General features: G+C 51.0%; 1 protein-coding gene and 1 pseudogene across 2 annotated transcripts in view; both read right to left on the reverse strand.

Moving 5' to 3' along the window:
* The window catches only part of LOC119173636 (uncharacterized), an 80,272-nt gene that overhangs the window by 53,793 nt on the left and 9,358 nt on the right, over positions 1 to 17,121 (reverse strand). The window contains exon 1 of one of the 2 annotated variants that reach the window (XM_075889779.1): positions 12,362 to 12,744. The exons of the other annotated variant lie outside the window; for it this stretch is intronic. Within the exon in view, the coding sequence (XP_075745894.1) occupies positions 12,362 to 12,444 (83 nt within the window). The 5' untranslated portion in view covers positions 12,445 to 12,744. Of the gene's footprint in view, positions 1 to 12,361; positions 12,745 to 17,121 lie in introns of those variants that run through there. 2 annotated transcript variants of the gene reach the window in all.
* LOC119160207 (U4 spliceosomal RNA) lies at positions 7,845 to 7,960 on the reverse strand (annotated as a pseudogene).

Here is a 17,121-nt window from a genome sequence, read left to right on the forward strand (position 1 = left end):
CCGTCGAACTGAACTGCCTTTGAAGGTCGGATTTGTGTGTGCATGCGTGCGCGCGTGTGTGTGCGTGTGTGTGTGTGTGTGTTGAAAAATGTGGACATCGCAGTCGGGTAGAAAGGGAGAGAGAGAGAGGGGGCGCAGCCGCAATGGACGGAGAACCAAATCCAGGGACCATACCAGTGTAAGGGCTCTGTTGGCAAGCTCCAGCGGCGTGTACACCGTTAGAGTAATAAAAAATGAAATCGATAACAAAGGGATCGATCAATGGCGGCGATATTTTTAAGGCAGATGGGGAGACGTTCCTACATGAATAGCACAAGTAAAAAAAAAAACAAGAATCCTGGAACCAATGCACTGCTCAACCAGATACGACCTTTTAAACACAGCAGGTCAAGCCGCCACAACTAAAACATTCATCGGAAGCTTTGCGAGAATAAACGATATTTGTTTATCCTTTACTTCCGGCAACAATGCTTAAGGAAAAGAAAAAAAAAACCTTTCGCTAGTGTGATTAGAAAAGCACCCCGACTATCGAGCGTAGGTCACCGCTGAGCTCCGACATTCGGGTATGAGGAGCGTTCAACGAACCACAAAGAAACGCCCGTTTGTGCGCTCACTCGACCAATCGTATAAATGCCACGACACACCACGAACGTCAAGTTGCATAATGGCAAGAGAGTGAATCAGTTTTATAATGTTGACAGAGATCGGCTCCGGTATCTCGTAAAATGTCGTTGTGTATAGATGCCCCGAATGCTGCGAGGCTCGTGGGAAAATTAAAAAAAAAGGAGGGGGGGGAGGCAGAGCGTGCGGATCGAGGTAGGGTTAAATTAATATTTCTTCAATGAGAAAAAAAAAAACCGCGCACTTCATTTCACAGAGAAGAAGAGACCCTGGATGACCTTGAACACGGTCAACACAACCAGACAGTTGCACAAAGCCTCCGAAAGGAATCCCACAAATAAGCTCTCGGAAAGAGAGGCGTCGAAGTTCCACGCTATTTCCGAGGTCAGACAAAGCACCCCAGGAACAGAGAGCGAGCACTAGCCGTTATTAGCTTATTTGGTAAACACACACCACCATCATAAGCCAGCGTCAACAGGTGATTGGTACAAACTATTTTGCGTAAGAAACATGGACCTTGCGCTATAGAACGAATGCCTCGTTATTTCTGTACATCGCGACGCGAATTTATTACAAGGTCATGACACGTCGAACGCGCCAACCCAACCGTTTATCACGCGCATGCATCTACAGTAGCACTAGTTCTCCCACCAAGGCTACTCACAGCCCAGTATGGTAGCACGGAAATCTTTCCGTATAGTAGTATACATTACTCGAATGGGGCAGTTGAAATCCTTGCTATGCACTCTACTTACGACTGCACCACGCCTTCGGCACCGGCCAACGTCTTACGTCACAAATATGGCATTGCACTTCCGTTACACGACACGCTCTTGAAAAAAGTTCTAAAAGTTTTTTTTATTTCAACGGAGGATCACCTTTTTTGTACTGTTGCAAAGGGATACAAAAGCTAACGCCACAGCTTGGGCCAATAATATTTTTTGGGGGGGGGGGGGCGGGGGGGAGTGGGTTCAGGCGCGATAACATCCCGGGGCAGATGATGTCAGCGTCCAGGAAGCTTTCTCGACATAGGCGCGCAACACGAGAAGACACTCGTCTGCCAGAGCAAAACAAATGACACGTGCCATACACACACACAAAAAGAAACCGACTAACGGTGCATCGCCCGCAGATGCAACGCGAGACGACTGATCAGCCAGCAGTCACGGAATACCCTTTGTTTTCATCGCACTCACCGTCCGTCGTCGTCGGCCGCGAGAGAAAGCTTACTCTATGAACGACGACGAAGGAGAATCGATTCTGCCGAGAGATCATACGCGGGCGCCCGCCAGCCACGGTCAACAAGAATAAAGCACGAAGGCTCTCCATTTATTTGTTCCATCCATTCCCGACGACCCCTCCCCTTCGTGACGCCGCCACCTCGGCGGCGGCGATAGAAGGACGAGGTCATTCATTCTGAGAAAGCTTCAGCGCGTCCTTCTTCCTATGCTCGGACCAACGGGCGCCACGGTTGCGGCACATAATCGCGTCGCCCGACACGTCACGGTCATGAGCCACGCAGGCGTTGCGAAAAAGCCAGGGATCGCGCAAAAGCAACAGCGCCGACGAGGAAACACAACGAGAGACGACGAAAACACGACAGTCTGCAAGAGAGTATGAGAGAGAGAGAGAAAAGACGCTCTTCTCAAAGCACGCGCCCCCTTGGCAAGCCAACCAACCTTCCGACGGGGAAAGGAGGCAGGGATGTTCTATAAAATGGCGAAATGAAGGCAACTCGCGTTAAGACCGTTATAGGTGGATACATACAGACTTAGTTCAATCCGTACACAGTTCGACTAACCGTTTTCTTCGAGACGAATGTTGACTTACGAAGCAAAAGAAACAATGTCAAGGACCACTCCCGGTATCTCGCGAACTTCGCGCAGGAAGGTCAGTGGCAATACGTTGCTGAGATCGCTTCCTCTCCCGAGTCGCTTTGGCTCACAACGTAACGAAGAACGTTGTCAGATTATGTCCTCGGTTCCATTCTTGTAGTTTTAGCTTTATTCATTACAAATTAATGGTAAGATTTGTCGCGTAGTGCGTCATAATATCAGTGGCGTCCGTGAAACAGGTGTGTTAACTTAAATATGGCGACGCCCGCAGTCTCGTTCATGCGAATATTCTGATAAAAGCATTTTTTTCAATTCATGACTGCAAACTATTATTATTGCTATGAAGAGTAGTAATGCAATCTACCAACAGTACTTGAATGCTTCTTCCTCCACAAAGCATTGCTTTCAAAACGAAAGCATACTAAAAAAAAAAAAAAAAAACGCGCGACAGGTACTGAATGGAATACATTCGCTTCGTCTTACTCGCCAATATTACGCCAGATAAACTTCACCGAGCGAGGGAAAAGCCAAAAAACTCCAAAGATTATTAGCGTAACTCATCGCAGCGTACCTTAGCACACCCTTACAATAATTAAGAAATAAAAAAAAAAACAAGGTAAATAAGCATCCTGTCGGTCAGTGCGATAAACGACCCCGCACTTATCTCAAACGAGGTCGTCGCCGATAGCGGACGATGTGATGAATAAACATGGAAAGGGGGGGGGGGGGAGAATATTTACGCAGAAGACGACGAAAACAAGCTGCGCACGTGTCGCTGCCGACAGCGAAGCAGCCGGAAATTCGAAGCAGCTAATAACGGCCGTCCTCCTTGTCGATACCATCGTTTTCCGATAACTTTAGCTGACAAGCTGACTCGGGCGTTGAGAACACGAGTCATGTTAATCGTTAATCACTTGTTTGTTTGTTACGCTCGCACATACCGTTACGCCGATTACAAGGAGAGGTCATAAACGGCTTTCGGATACACATACGTCACCTGCTAAGTATGGCGGAGAAAGGAATCCTAGTAAAACAGACGATAGCAGATTCCCTTACACACTTTTTTTTTTCGCTTATAAGCTGATATCTCAAAAAAAAATAATACATTGGCTAAGCTGCGCACAGCCTAACAAACTACGCACCTCTATTTCGTTTGAAAGCGTAAAGAGAAAAGCGCGAACTCTTAAATCAACTTCCGATACCTGCTTTCCATTTCGGTGCGGCACATTGATTGGGCAGACAGCTCGCATGAGAAGATGAAACTTTGGGGCCATCGAGTTTCCACAGAACATCCGGGATTATAGTCACCTTTATGAACAATGAATACGTAATGTAACAATTACCACGATACTTTCGGCCACAAAGTAAAAAAGAAAAGTGCGTAGACAAAGCGCAATCATTGTTCATGCGTGGCGAATCACATGCCATTCGCGTTGCATATCACCATTTTGTTATATGCGCGGAACGCGCAATTTTCTCCGACCTAACTGTTGCACTCCCTTCACTTAAGCAGCAATAACTGCTCGACGGTTTAGTACTAATGTTCAGCGCAAGGGCATCGCTGGCCACCAGTAAGTGCCACGAAAAAAAAAAAGCAGTCGAGCAGCACGTACAGTCGATCTATAGCAACGTTGTTATCCGCATCTCCTACCGATGATTACGTATAACGGACGCGAGCCAACAACGGTCCAACACCGAGGTGGTTAAGTAGTTACGGGACACGTGTCAAGGTTTTCCCCTCCAATTAGTAGGAAACTGCGCGTGAAGGCGCAAGAAAAGCGGTTAAATAAGCCACGATTTGCCGTTGTGAGCAGAGACATGCGGTATGCACAAAAGTGGTGACGCTCCCCCAATCGACCACCACTCGCGCACTCGGCCCTATATGCAAAAAGCGTGGCTTGGATCTTCAACGACAACAGCTCCGACCGGGCATTCGAAGTAATCCATGCAGCAAGCAGGCACAATCACAAACACCTTTTTATCGCATGAATTCATGCCGTGGGCTGATTAACCACGAGGTTGAGTGTTGCGTGATAATTTAGCGTGTAGAAGCAGCAACAATAATAAAAACCTAAAGCAGGTATTACGTATTAAAATATCGAGGCACGCATTGTTACACGCATTGTTCCGGTTAATTTTTAAGCATACACTCCACCTGAATAAGGACTTGGTCTGCTTTGTTTTAGCCAAATCGCCGTTACGATGAAAGGATTTTGCTGCAGCAGTGACACGGCGTTATCGCATGACAGTACCACACGGCAACATATATGTCCTACCTATAGACTACATTACCCAAGATATATTATGGGCGGCGGCGCCACCTCGGGGTTGTCAAGGCGATCTTTTCTTGTTCTTGCATACTCCGACGTGAATTAATAGGACTAGCAAACATCGCATGCACCAACCAAACCGTTTTCATACGTACGCGGCTTGGTCGCACTGAATCCCATCGTAGAATATAGTCTACACACATCTCCAACGTTCGTATAACGCGAGAAAACAACAGGAAAGAAAGATAGAAAGCGCCGGCAATGGAACTGTCAGCATAAAAGTAATCAGTCACACACGTACACACAAAAACAAAAAAATCAGCGAGTCATCCCACACACACGCAGGCCACAAGAGACCGCGCTGACTAAATTTATCCCACCTGCCCGTTTCCCGAAGCTAACATTCCTCGACTAACCAATGAAGTTAACGCGATAACTAGTAGGCGAGTGAAACGAGCAGCTGGAAATGTTAACGTATACGGTATTATAACGAAACCACATGGTTGGCCATTTCGTTCGAGAGTAAAGAATGCTGCCATAGGGAAAGAAAAACAAAACAAAGCTTAGCGTTAGAATTTTAGGCACACGAAGTTTGTTGATTTCCTTCTCAATAAAGTTTCCGTCGCCTTCTTTTCGGCTGCGTTTGACTCGTTCAGTTGTGTAGTCCTGAACACTTTTTTTTTTTTAGTCCTGAAACACTGTTTCAACATTAAAATGCGCGCTGAAAGCACGCGATAAATGTCAAGATGCAAACTCGTCGTGAAACCTACGTTCGCGAAAAGTAATCTAATTAGCGTCCATGGAAAATAATGACAATACCAACAATAAAATAATAATACTGCACAGGTCGCTAACTCGACAGCACATCCAAATACATAGTGGATTGACTGTTCCCGAAAACGTGAAAGTAGGCCTTCTAACAAGGTTTGCTTTCGCACTCCTTGCCTTCTAATGAAAGGTGCACAGCACTACAAAAGGCTTTTTTTTTTTTTTTCAAAACACCCCACGGTAATGTCACGCTAAAGGTTTCGCAAACCTGTTACAGTGCAGGCATGTACAAAAAATATTCTAAGCAAAGACCCTGGACCAGGGAACTAGAAGAAACCTTTGTTCCCATTCAACAGTTTAGTTTGCTTTCATGTCACAAGTGCACCAAAGGCGTGAGGAGTGGCATTAGCGTAGAACAGTTCGAAAATAAAAGGCTTTGTCGTACTCGTGCAAGCTCGCTGGGCATGGCAGGGGTCAACGCAATAGCTTTTTAAAGCGTGAAGGTCTAAAAAAAATGGCAGGAAAGCCCACTTTACAGCAAGTATGACGTGTCAAGCTGATGCTTTCAAACTACACCGATTTAATTTAACCGAAAACTAAAGCAACCGAGCACACTATCGACAGTATTCAATTTTAACTTTTCTTTTTTCACAGCACAGGCCATGACTAGAAGTCTTAAAGAGTCCATGTCTGACTAGCTGTCACGGCGTAGAAAGCTATGTTAGCAGTATGTAAAACTATGCATACAGTAATAGCAGGGACAGAAGCACCTTGTCACAGACCAGTTCCACGTGCGTGTATTAACTTACAAAAATAAGATGTGCGGCATTTACAACCAGCATAATCAATTATTACGGTCGGGCACAACGTAGATGCATCCCAAAAGATGAGCGCGCTAAAATAATAAGCACTAGACACGTTCGCGGGTGGGCATAGCGTACGGATTTAAGGTCGAACAGCGCACAGCCAAAACAGCTAGGAATATGTGACGTCACAGATGCGACTAACTTGACCTTTTGTTTCTCTGGCGACTCGCAGCGACATTCGAAATAATAATAAATATTCGAAACGGCTAACCTGCCAAGATTGGAGCTTTCGTCAGACGCTACAGATTTCACGGGTACAGTGGGGATGAAAAGAAACGCGAACGCAGATTTGGCGATTGATATGTGGGGTTTAACGTCCCAAAACCACCATACGATTATGAGAGACGCCGTAGTGGATGGGCTCCGGAAATTCAGACCATCTGGGGCTCTTTAACGTGCGCCCAAATCTGAGCATGCAGGAAACGCGAAGGCAGTGGCACCTACATTTATTGCTGCTTCGCAATTCTTGTGTAACGGTCGTAGCCTGGGTGGTGGTAAAAAGCCAGTAAAGTCATCCATGATAAAACAAAGAAGCAATCTAGCATCCCTCTATTGCCACCAAGGTCAGAGCGCGAGAAAAAAGCGCTGTTAGCGTTGCTGCTACGCCTGCACCGTGGGGTTTCCTAAAATTTGTTAGCGTTGCTGCTACGCCTGCACCGTGGGGTTTCCTAAAAGGGGGCTCTGCGGCGTTGCGATCGTTCGGCGACCATGGAAATGATGGGTAGTGCACGGGATGTGCCCAATGTTCGTACTTGCGGGCTTAGAATCGCACCTGTGGCTTCGTTTATTTATGTGTTTCGGTTTTGTTTCGAATGCAAGAACGAACCTTTTTGAAACTTCGCGACCCAATTTGAAATGGTAGTGAAACGCAACTACGAAACATTTGCTGATCTCTTGTTTCGTGACAAAACTGCTCCAAGCCAAGTTAGCACAAACGGAGCCAGAAGTACGAAGATTAGACAAATTCGTGTACTACCCACCAATTCCCAAGCTCGCTGAAGCGCCGTGCGTTGCAGCTCCCACAGACACTAGAGCCAGAGTTCCCTCTAGTGTATATGTCGAGGAAACTCGATAGCCTGCACGTTCAGCGTCTGCTTGAACAGTTATTTCCGCGCCACACGAACGCGCGCACGTCTTCAAGAGAGTGTCTAGAGGCAGCACGGAAGAGATAAGCAGACGTGAGAGAGAGGTAAAAAGGACACAACAAGACGTTATCACACCGACAGTGGATAGATATAGTTAACGGAAAAAAAAAACGGTTACACGCAGCGCGCGCGTGGCAACAGCCACGGACAAACCGTTATCGAGTCGAGAAGCTTCGCTCGAGCCGACGTGGGCGTCTCGAGTGAGATAAGGTGGCACGCAAGTTGACAAGCCTTATCGCCGGTGACCTTTGGAGCGCACGCAATTTGAACGTGCGATACGGAAACGCGCCGCCCGCTATCACTGTTCGTCAGACAGCACTACAACAAAGGAAAATGGCTGCTGAAGTCAGGGTAGAATGAAATCAGGTTGCTGGCTGAGTGATAAAAGTTCAACTAGCAATAGTCGCCCCTCAGTTTACACTTCATCGGGTACGACACCGCCTCTGCGCAAAGCTTGGCTGAGTGATAATGCGAGAAGGTACGCAACAATAAAGTTATGGTTTGACGTTCCTAAAACTACGATATGATAACGAGGAACACGGCAGCGAAGGGATCCCAAAATTTCGACCACCTGGCGTCTTATAACGTGCAACTAAATCGTAGTACGCGGGCCCCGAGGAGTTCGCATGCATCGAAACGCGGCTGCGATTCGATCCCGCGACCTTCAGAGGTCGGCAGTCAGGCAACGTTGGCGGGTGAGGAGGTGCGCATATTAGCCGGCATTGTCCAACAGCGTCCGCTCAGCAATAGCCATCATTGGCAAGTGGTGACCCAACGAATACGTCAGTCCGATAATGTACGTATAAGCGCCATCGCTACACACAGGCTCGAAACGGCGAGTCCAAACGACGAGCAACGGGGCCCAGCCGCCGTGGCACGGAAAGCAGTAGAGGACGGTGATACACAAAGGGAACCCGAGAACAAAAGGCCATCAGTCTGTCGCTCGGACTATACATCGAGCCCCAAACACAGGGGCCGGCTGGCTACCTGCGTTGCGGGCGATGCGATGGCCAACAAACGCAACGTTAAAAACGTGCCCTTCCAGAAGCGGCGGCTGTGACCTTACACACGCCGCAAGAAATGACACGTAAGCCGCTGCGAGTCTTCTGCGTTCGTTGTCCCCCATCGAACGACCAACGCGCGCGCGGAGGGATGTAGAAAACAAAAGAGGTCGTCACGTTTGACGATAACGGCAAATTGCAGCCCCCTCCACCTAGCCCGATAAAGGAAAAAAAAAAAAACGGAACGGCAGCAATGTGCGATAACACTTTTGCAGCAGCGCGGTTCGTGCGCAAAATCCACCGCATTATCTATCACGCAGGTGCGTACGCCTCACTTAATTCGCTATCTCCGTCGTCTTGCAGCGCTGGGTAAGCAAAACGGACACACAAAGAGACGAGATAAACACGCCGTAAGGACGTCAACGATAAAGGCCACGGGCCCGACGGCTTAATCTCGGAGATAAGCGAGATAAAACGCAGCGCACTTGCAGCACGACAGAACTAGTGCCGAAAGAGCAGCGTCGCCTAAAGATAGCGGACAGGAAAGAGAAGATTCTTATATCGCAAAGGTGACCGAAGTAAGCAAGCTGCCTAAGCACGGACGGATGACGTGGCGTCGACTACATCCGAAATCGCAGAAACGCGTGACAATATCCCAGAAGTGACAAGGCTGTGCGACAGCCTCGTAATGAACGCCTTCAGCATCAATACGAACTCAAATCCACGACAGCGTGCGGTGGCAACAGCGGGTCGTTTAAAACGAAGAGCGAGGCCGTAGCCTCGCGAGAGGACCTCCACCGTGAAAACGTTAGGGAACACTCGACCGAAGAGGAGCGGGCATCGATGCACTCTAGACCGAACCTATCGCACACGCGCAGCAACCGCCAAGATAAAAACTGAAAAAGAAAACAGCAATCCAGACGCATGGCCGACACCCGAAAGGGCACTCAATCATATTCCACAAAGTCTCCGGGCTGCAACAACACGATTCGAGCGGTAATTTTTCACATGCTCTAGCTTGCACAGGGGCTCAGAAGGAAGAGATTTCCCGACGCGGCAATCGGCGAGAGGGTAATAAATGTTGAAAGCAAAGAAGAAAAAAATGCGCTACAAGTAAACACACGGCAGCTAGCCCGATGTCAAGCGGCAACCAGACGCGAACATTTCGTAAGGCTTAACATGACATCCGTTATAAAAAAAAGCAAAGCGAGATCTCGCCAAAGCCGATCGAGGAACTCTCTGCGCTACAAAGATAGCAGGAATCGATAAAGAAGCTGCAGCGGACGAGAGAGTAATTTGACTGTAGCAGCGCCGTTTAGGTTGCCAACAGTGCTCGATAATCGCGAGGCTCCGATAACCGGCACATACAAACGCGAGATGACGCGGTGGTCCAGGCTGGGGTGAAAGGACAAACCTAATCATCGTCAATCCTCCCGAAACACTTTACAACGGTCGCACCCACGACTTAAAGAGAGAAAGCTTGCACCTTACAGAAGGCGCAAGCGTCAATCTTGAAGCACCATCCTTGAACTTTTAAAAAGAGTACAGCGGACGCGGAATTCAAGAAAGAAAAAAAAAAATCTCTGACGACAACCGTCGTGACGTTTCGACTAATTGAAAATAAATAAACATTGCGAAGCGCAACTTCCCAGCTAGACAAGCGCGCTATTATTCTCTTCGCGACCACCAATACGGAGCCCTGCGTCACCGCTGCCCTCAAGGTTACGCCGTGGTCGGATGGAATGACGCGACGACGGGACAGGGAGAGAGAGAGTGGCGAGGCCTTGCATGCTGGGCGTCCACGCTTTCTTCCTTCAAGCAAATGGCGCGCACGAAGCAGCATCAAGCGTTATGATTATTAACAGTACTTCCCACACGGGGCCAAGTTGCGTGGCAGGTAAGGCAACCCACCTCCGCGAGAGAGAGGAGGACGGGAGAAGGCCAACGCCATAAACGTAACAAAATAAAATGGCTAAACCGGACGAACGGCACGCAGACACGATCGAGGGAGCAAGGAAGGCAAAATAAAAAAAGATACAGGCGCAGCACAGAGAAAGAACAAAAAGAAAGAAAAAAAAAGGTGAAAGGAGGCACGTACGACGACAGCAGCAGAGCGGGGTGCCAGGCGGGGGCTTGCGAAAGCGTCCCGCACGAACGAATCAAAGAACATACAAAAAAGAAAGATACCGCCGCGAGCCCCCGCAGAGCACCTGCTCAGTAAGAAAAATCGATAGTCCGGAATTCCCCCTTCCCCCACCCTTATAGAGGAAAGAGGGGGCTCTTTTTTGTACGCTCGCATTATACTGCCCTCGAGCGCCGCGCACGGACTGACACAGCGTTTTTCTTCTTTTGTTTCTTTTCTCCCTCCCTTCCTGCGCACCACAGATCTTTCTGTTTGTCTTTCCACGTCTTTCGGGTCCGGCCCGTAAACTTGCCTTTTTTTTTCCTCTTCGCGATGAACACCGCGTTCCGTTTCGCCACTTTCTAGCCTCCTTCCCCCGCACTCTTAACCCGGACCTTACACGCTATACTACGACAAACGAACTAGACAGAGAGGAGACTGCCGGTAGTCGTGATAGTCGCGGTATGATCGCGTAACTACGGGTTTGCGGGACCCGTCCCGCTTCCAATACGCCAAGTGACGGCCAGACAAGCGAGCGGCGAGGCAGAAGTAAGAGATGATGAGGCACGAGAGAGTCCCAGCCGCAACAACGCTTAATAGAAAGAACAACGGCAAAGGGCGAGCCACGCCGCCAAGACACGAGCAGTCTCCCCGACGTCGAAGGTCTTTTCCGGACGGGCTCGAGCAAACGCGGCACAGCGAGGGGGAAGCGCAGCGGCAAAGCACTACTAAAGAAGAAACGACACCAACCACGCTGGATGCTGCACGGCGGAGCGAGCAATGCCTCCTTGGACCCCAGCCTGCTTTCCATCCCCCCTCCTCCGTGAGAAAGAAGCGGCGTCGAGACGACGTTTAGAGGTTCACCCCTCGGGCGAAGGAGTTAGGAGAGCAGGTCCTCCGCTCGCTTGGCAAGGCACGGCCGGTACAGCCCCCCCCCCCCCCCTTCTCAAGCCAGCCACGGCCAGTGTTCGGGCGACCCAATTTCGGCCCGTGCAAGCAGCAGCCGAGTACTATACGTATATATACTACGGCTCTAGCGGCGAGCGGCCCGTAACGGTGAAAGATGGCGGTCGGCCCCGCGAGCGGTGCTGGCAACAAGAAAGAAGCAGCGACGGCCCGGGAAGTAGGTGAATCGGCAGCGGAAAAGAGAAGTAAAAAAAAGAAGAGACAACCTCGCCGCGCTGGCGGACGGGGCCTTGCCAGCACTGGACGATGAGCAAACCTGACGAACACAATCAACCGCCACGATGGGTAGAAATCAACTTGCTCTCAATCAAAGCGCGGTTCCAGCTACGGGACGGAACAGCGTTGGCATCTTGAGAGGGGGGTAAAGAGAGGTGGGATAGGGGTCGAATAAGATGGCCTACCTTGTGATGACGACGTGTTGCGCCAAAAAGGCCGTGTACTTACAGAACTCGCGAAAAATAGCGAGACGAGAGGTAGGTGACGTCGTTATCCTTCAAAATGTGGGGAGGCCTCACCAGCAACCTCCTCCGCTGGAGCGCGAAACCCCGGAGAACTTAACGAGCTCTCGTAATAAAACAACGACGCTCGTCGGTCGGCCCAGGGCACAAGCAGCAGCCTCGGTACACATCATTTTCTCCCCACAAGAGTAGCTGCGGCGTATCCAACATCGGGGCGCGCGACGACAGAAGACGTGAACGACACTACGTCAGCGGCTGGCACCACGGCGGCAGTGATGACGATCATGAAGTGTTGGGTAGGATGCTTACAGGGCAAGGTGCTGGTGATGATGGTGGGGCGCCGGCTGCGATGCGTACAAGTGTCCCGCCGGCAGTGTCTTCACTTTGCTCATGATGGCCGAGAGCGGGCGGCGTGCGTAGACTCCGGCGACATGGCGTCGCGGCTGCTCTCCCGAACGAACCACGACTGTGCAGCGGGCACAGCTCCGAGCGCGCTTCGCTCTCGGGGAGCGCGAGTAGGAGATGGAAGGGGGGGATAAAAACAAAAAAGTATACGCAACAAGAAGAAGGCCGCCGAGAGCGGGCGGGCGACAGCCAGCGCAACGCGCGTTCTCCTCTCCTCCGGCGGCGAGTCAACGAACGCGAGCAACGGAGGACCGGTCCACATCGAGGCCTCGAGGGGGAGGCCGGCGGCTCAGCGCACACGCTCGACGCCGCGGCAGCTCCAAGGATGCGTCCCCCTCCCTCCCCCCGCTCTCGTCTCTTTGTTCCGCTAAGGTCAGGGACTCGGGCCCGCGCGCCGCTTCTCACTTTGCGCTGTCACCACGACGCGGCTGGCACCTTCGGCACCCCCCCCCCACCCCGCTCTCGTGCCACTTCCTAGCAGAAGTGTTAGTAAGGCGCCAGAAGGAACAGGAGACGGCAGCGACTGCAGTACATAACACTGCTTTCAGTTCCCCCTCTCACCTGCCTGCGACGCGTGCGGCCGAAAGCAGAGAGAGAAGAGCCGACAATCGCTGCGTAGAGCCCCTCCACTCGCTCTTCCATCTCACGGTTTTCGAGGAAGGAACAGGTAAAGAAGGAAGTGAAAAGTGAGGTGCCAGCTGAGCCGGAAAGGAAGAAAGAAAACTAAAAAGCAAAGCCTTTCACGCATCGCAACCTCAGTGGCTGTGCTGGCTAGATGCGGTGCTTTCGCCCCACCACTCCCTGGCTACCTTTACCATTTGTTCTCTTTGTAGTCCCACTTCGCAGAACTAAAAGGGAGTTCCCACATCATCACTAACCTAGTGAAGCTTGTCTTCTTTTTGGTAGCATTCAAGTGTGCGTTGCTGAATTCTCCACGCACGTTCCTTACGCTTACAATCCCCACCGTGCAACTTGACCTCCACGGACGACCTCTGACGTAATCGCGGCAAGACCCCCCCCAACGACCTTCCTTTACAACCTCACCCCGCGAGTTCCTTCATCGACCTGCAAAATAAATAAAAAAATACGACAAAAAGAGAGAGGAACGCCCCGGACTGAAAGCGATCCGACGGAAGGAACAAGGTAGGGTCTTGCACCCACCGCAAGCAGCGCGCACACACAGGCAACGGAATGGAAGAAAAGAGAGCGGAAGCGGGCAACAACAACAAGTACGCGGCGCAACCGACGTCGTCCCAAAAAAAAGTGGGGACGGGGTCACGCAGGGTTCATTCACGTCATCCTCCTCGCCAGCCGCCGGTGCATGCATCGCATTCGTTCGCTTCACGTCAGCCGACCGCAAAAACAAACATCACAGACAACGCACACACGGAGAACGTCGTAGCTCTCGGCCGTGCGAAACAAAAGAGCGACGCGGCGAATCCGTCCGGACCCATCGTGCTCTTTCCTCTCTCTCCCTCACCCCCCTAGTAGGCAGACGACGGCAGGACGGGCGTTACGTTAGCTAGCCTTGCTCCCCATTGCCCCTTTCCGCGAAACGCGCAGACCTGAAAGCGAGATGCGACACAAAACAAAACACGTTCTTGAGACACCGGTACATGGTCTAATAGGTTTACGTGGTATGACCGGCAAGACGCCACCACGTAGCGCCGGTTCATCTGCTCTATTATAGTACCAAAATTTTCCCCGCAATAGTCACTCGCACGTTACAGTCCGCTTGAACAGTAAGCACTATTTCTCGTGTAATGTAAACACCACGCGTCGAAGGTTCATCATTGCGACGTTGGGTTGGCTGAAAAAGCTGCGGTGCAAGATGCCTGAAACGAGTTCGACGGAAACCCGCCTGGTCAGGTTAAAACGTGATGAAGGGAAGGAAGTACACCGCATGGAAGCCGGAACGTCGCATTTCTTGTTAATGTTTGTTTGGTCGGTGCACACTCTTGCCCTCATGTCTGAAACCCGGTATAGGCCTGAAGCCAGTCACCCAAACGTGTGCCTGCATGACACGGCGAATATCTAAAACACTTGAGGGAAACGCTTGACGACACAGAAATAGGTAAGCGCCATCGAACAAAGCATTTACGCAAATGCAGCATACGCTAAGAAAGAGAAGGTCGGCGGCTGCATCGGGGTCAGCAAACTGTGGCAATTGATCAAAGCGCAGGAACCCCGTTGGAAACCGGACATGCACCCACCTCCACGCACACTTTTCAAAGATTGCCGCGGCGGATACTGTGGAGATTGTCGAAATCGAAACTGCGGACGATAGTTATAGCGCGAGAACAAAACGACGACACAGAGACAAGAATTATCGCTATAACTATCGTCATGCCATACCAACTAGCCCAAGCTGCCACACTTCTAAGAAACTGCGGGTCAGTGGGCCCCAAAGTTGCCAGCGGAAAATGTCGGGGCCCAGGTATGCTTCGTGACGATAATTCGCAAATGTCGCCGCCAGTGAGCGACCGTCGAAAAACACGGCGCGCGTGACGTCACCGCCGCTGGGCGCGCTACTCTTCCTGAAGAAGGCCCGGCAGACAGATAGCGGACGGCACATTAAAACGCATATTTCACAAAGGCACGCCGGGCACGCGAGAAAGAACGCCAGGCGCACGACGAAACAAATAATCACGCATACATTTCGAAAGGAGGAAGAGTAGGAAGCACGGATGGCATCACAAACGACGGGAGTGGAGCTGCGCGCGCCTCCTCGCCCGCCAAAGCGGCGAACATCCCATCTGGAAGGAGGAGCAGCAGCAGCTTTCACTTCTTTCGAAACCACCAGCACTGCGAGCACGCCGAAAAACGGCACACACACGCGCGTACACAAAAGGCCGGTCACCAGGTGCCCAAGAAAGAGCCCCCTACCTACACCGGGCGAGCGAGCGAAAGAAAGGATTACGGGGGTCGCGTCCATTATGTAGGAGGAGAACGGCTCCTATTTTTATAGAGAAAAAAATATACAGATACACGCCGGCGGCTTCAAGAGCGGCGGCATTCGCTGGTGCAGTCACCCCTTTCCCGGCCGTCCCATTTAGAGCAAAAACAGGCGCCCTCGCTCGAATTCTCTCTCGTCTCTGTACGGCAAGAAAAGGCTTCGCGCTGTGGTGGTTCCAGAATAGCGTACAGCGGCGGAGCACATGTGCTCCGTCGGCCGTGTCGAGAGAGAGGACCGCCGAAAAAGAAACTCGACCAGTATTATATGGAGTGCGATGAAAAGAAGAAATAAACGATAGCAGAGAAGGTGGGCGACACTTTCACCAGGCCGCCGACGCCAAACGGACGCGAAAAAAAGAAAAAAAAAGTGAGGTCATCCGAGCCAGTGGCGAAAGCGAGAGCAGCCAGCGCGCATCGAGGAAGGTAGGAGAAGCAAGCATTGGAAAAAGGACACGCCGCCCCATCGTCGTAACCCAGTTCGGTTTGCGTGATTTTTTTTTTTCTGGCGTTGGCGGGGATCGTCGAGGAAGTTTTCCGTTATGTAGGTATGGGGGGACCGAGAAACAGCAAAACATAGGCAAAAATACAGGACAATCGTCTAAAGTGGACGCTGCCCGGATTTTTAAGTAAGCGGTCGCCGTTTTTCTTTTTTTTTTTTCACGGCTACGCCTTACTTCTGTAACACTCGGTAGCGCTTGAACTTGATCCAGTTAAATACGAAGCAGCCAGTATACTATACACCTACGTCAAGCGCACAGTACGACTGGTGCAACAAAAATGGCGGTTTCTGAAGGCGACAAGCAACCCTGCTGACTGGAAAACTAAGGCGACGTGGTGCAAAGATCATTCTACCGGAGCGAGGCAGCGTCTCGTGTGTCTTTTGCACGGCGGTACGGAGCCTGCCACAGCAACACATTTGGGGGGGGGGGGGGGATCACGCATATTGATAAAACATGTCCAGAGGAAGGAGACTACGGCGGCGGCACTAAAGAGGACTTCGTAGGAAGGAACGCTGTTTAACCTAATCCTTGTCTTCGGCGCCAGCGACTACAGGTTGAGATAGCCCACGTTGCCTGGGCACGTCCGTTTTGTGTGTAGTGACCGAGTTACCGCGCCGAAGGGCAATCCCTTTTGTTGTTTGGTCTCTCTGGCTTGTACGCCGAAAGGCAGGCTGCGTCTGTTTCGCGCAGAGCGGAGGCCCCCCCTTACCAGGGTATGCTGGTGGTCGTAGTGGTTAGAAGAGGAAGAAGGCACCTAATTTCTGCAGCCCGGTAGGGAGCCCGGCGCAGTGCCTGAGGGTATGGCCGTCTACCTATAGTGGGTACTCTAGCCACTACAGTCTGCCCCCCAAAAAAGCTTCCCTCTCACCAGACCATAAGGGGCGGGGGGGGGGGAAGAGCTGGGACAGACGTACGGATGATGATGGGTTACCTGAGACTGTGGGACAATGCGCCTCCGGCACAGGTCCATTCAATTCATCCCGCACTTCCTGAACTGGTTCATGGTGGTGCCGTCATCATGCAGATGTTTCAGCAAGTGCAGTATCAACGAGACACGGAAACGAATACGAGAGCGCAGACGGCGTGCATGCCCTTTGCTACTATAGTGGGTTACAACCCAAGAATAGAAACACACTCCGCTCCCCGTACTGCAGCACTCCTGTGATTCATCTGTGCATCAGAGCAACGATTGGCGAGTTCAATTCTATC

Source organism: Rhipicephalus microplus, chromosome 3 (genome assembly GCF_043290135.1).
Source record: "Rhipicephalus microplus isolate Deutch F79 chromosome 3, USDA_Rmic, whole genome shotgun sequence".
NCBI classification, from domain to species: Eukaryota; Metazoa; Arthropoda; class Arachnida; order Ixodida; family Ixodidae; genus Rhipicephalus; species Rhipicephalus microplus.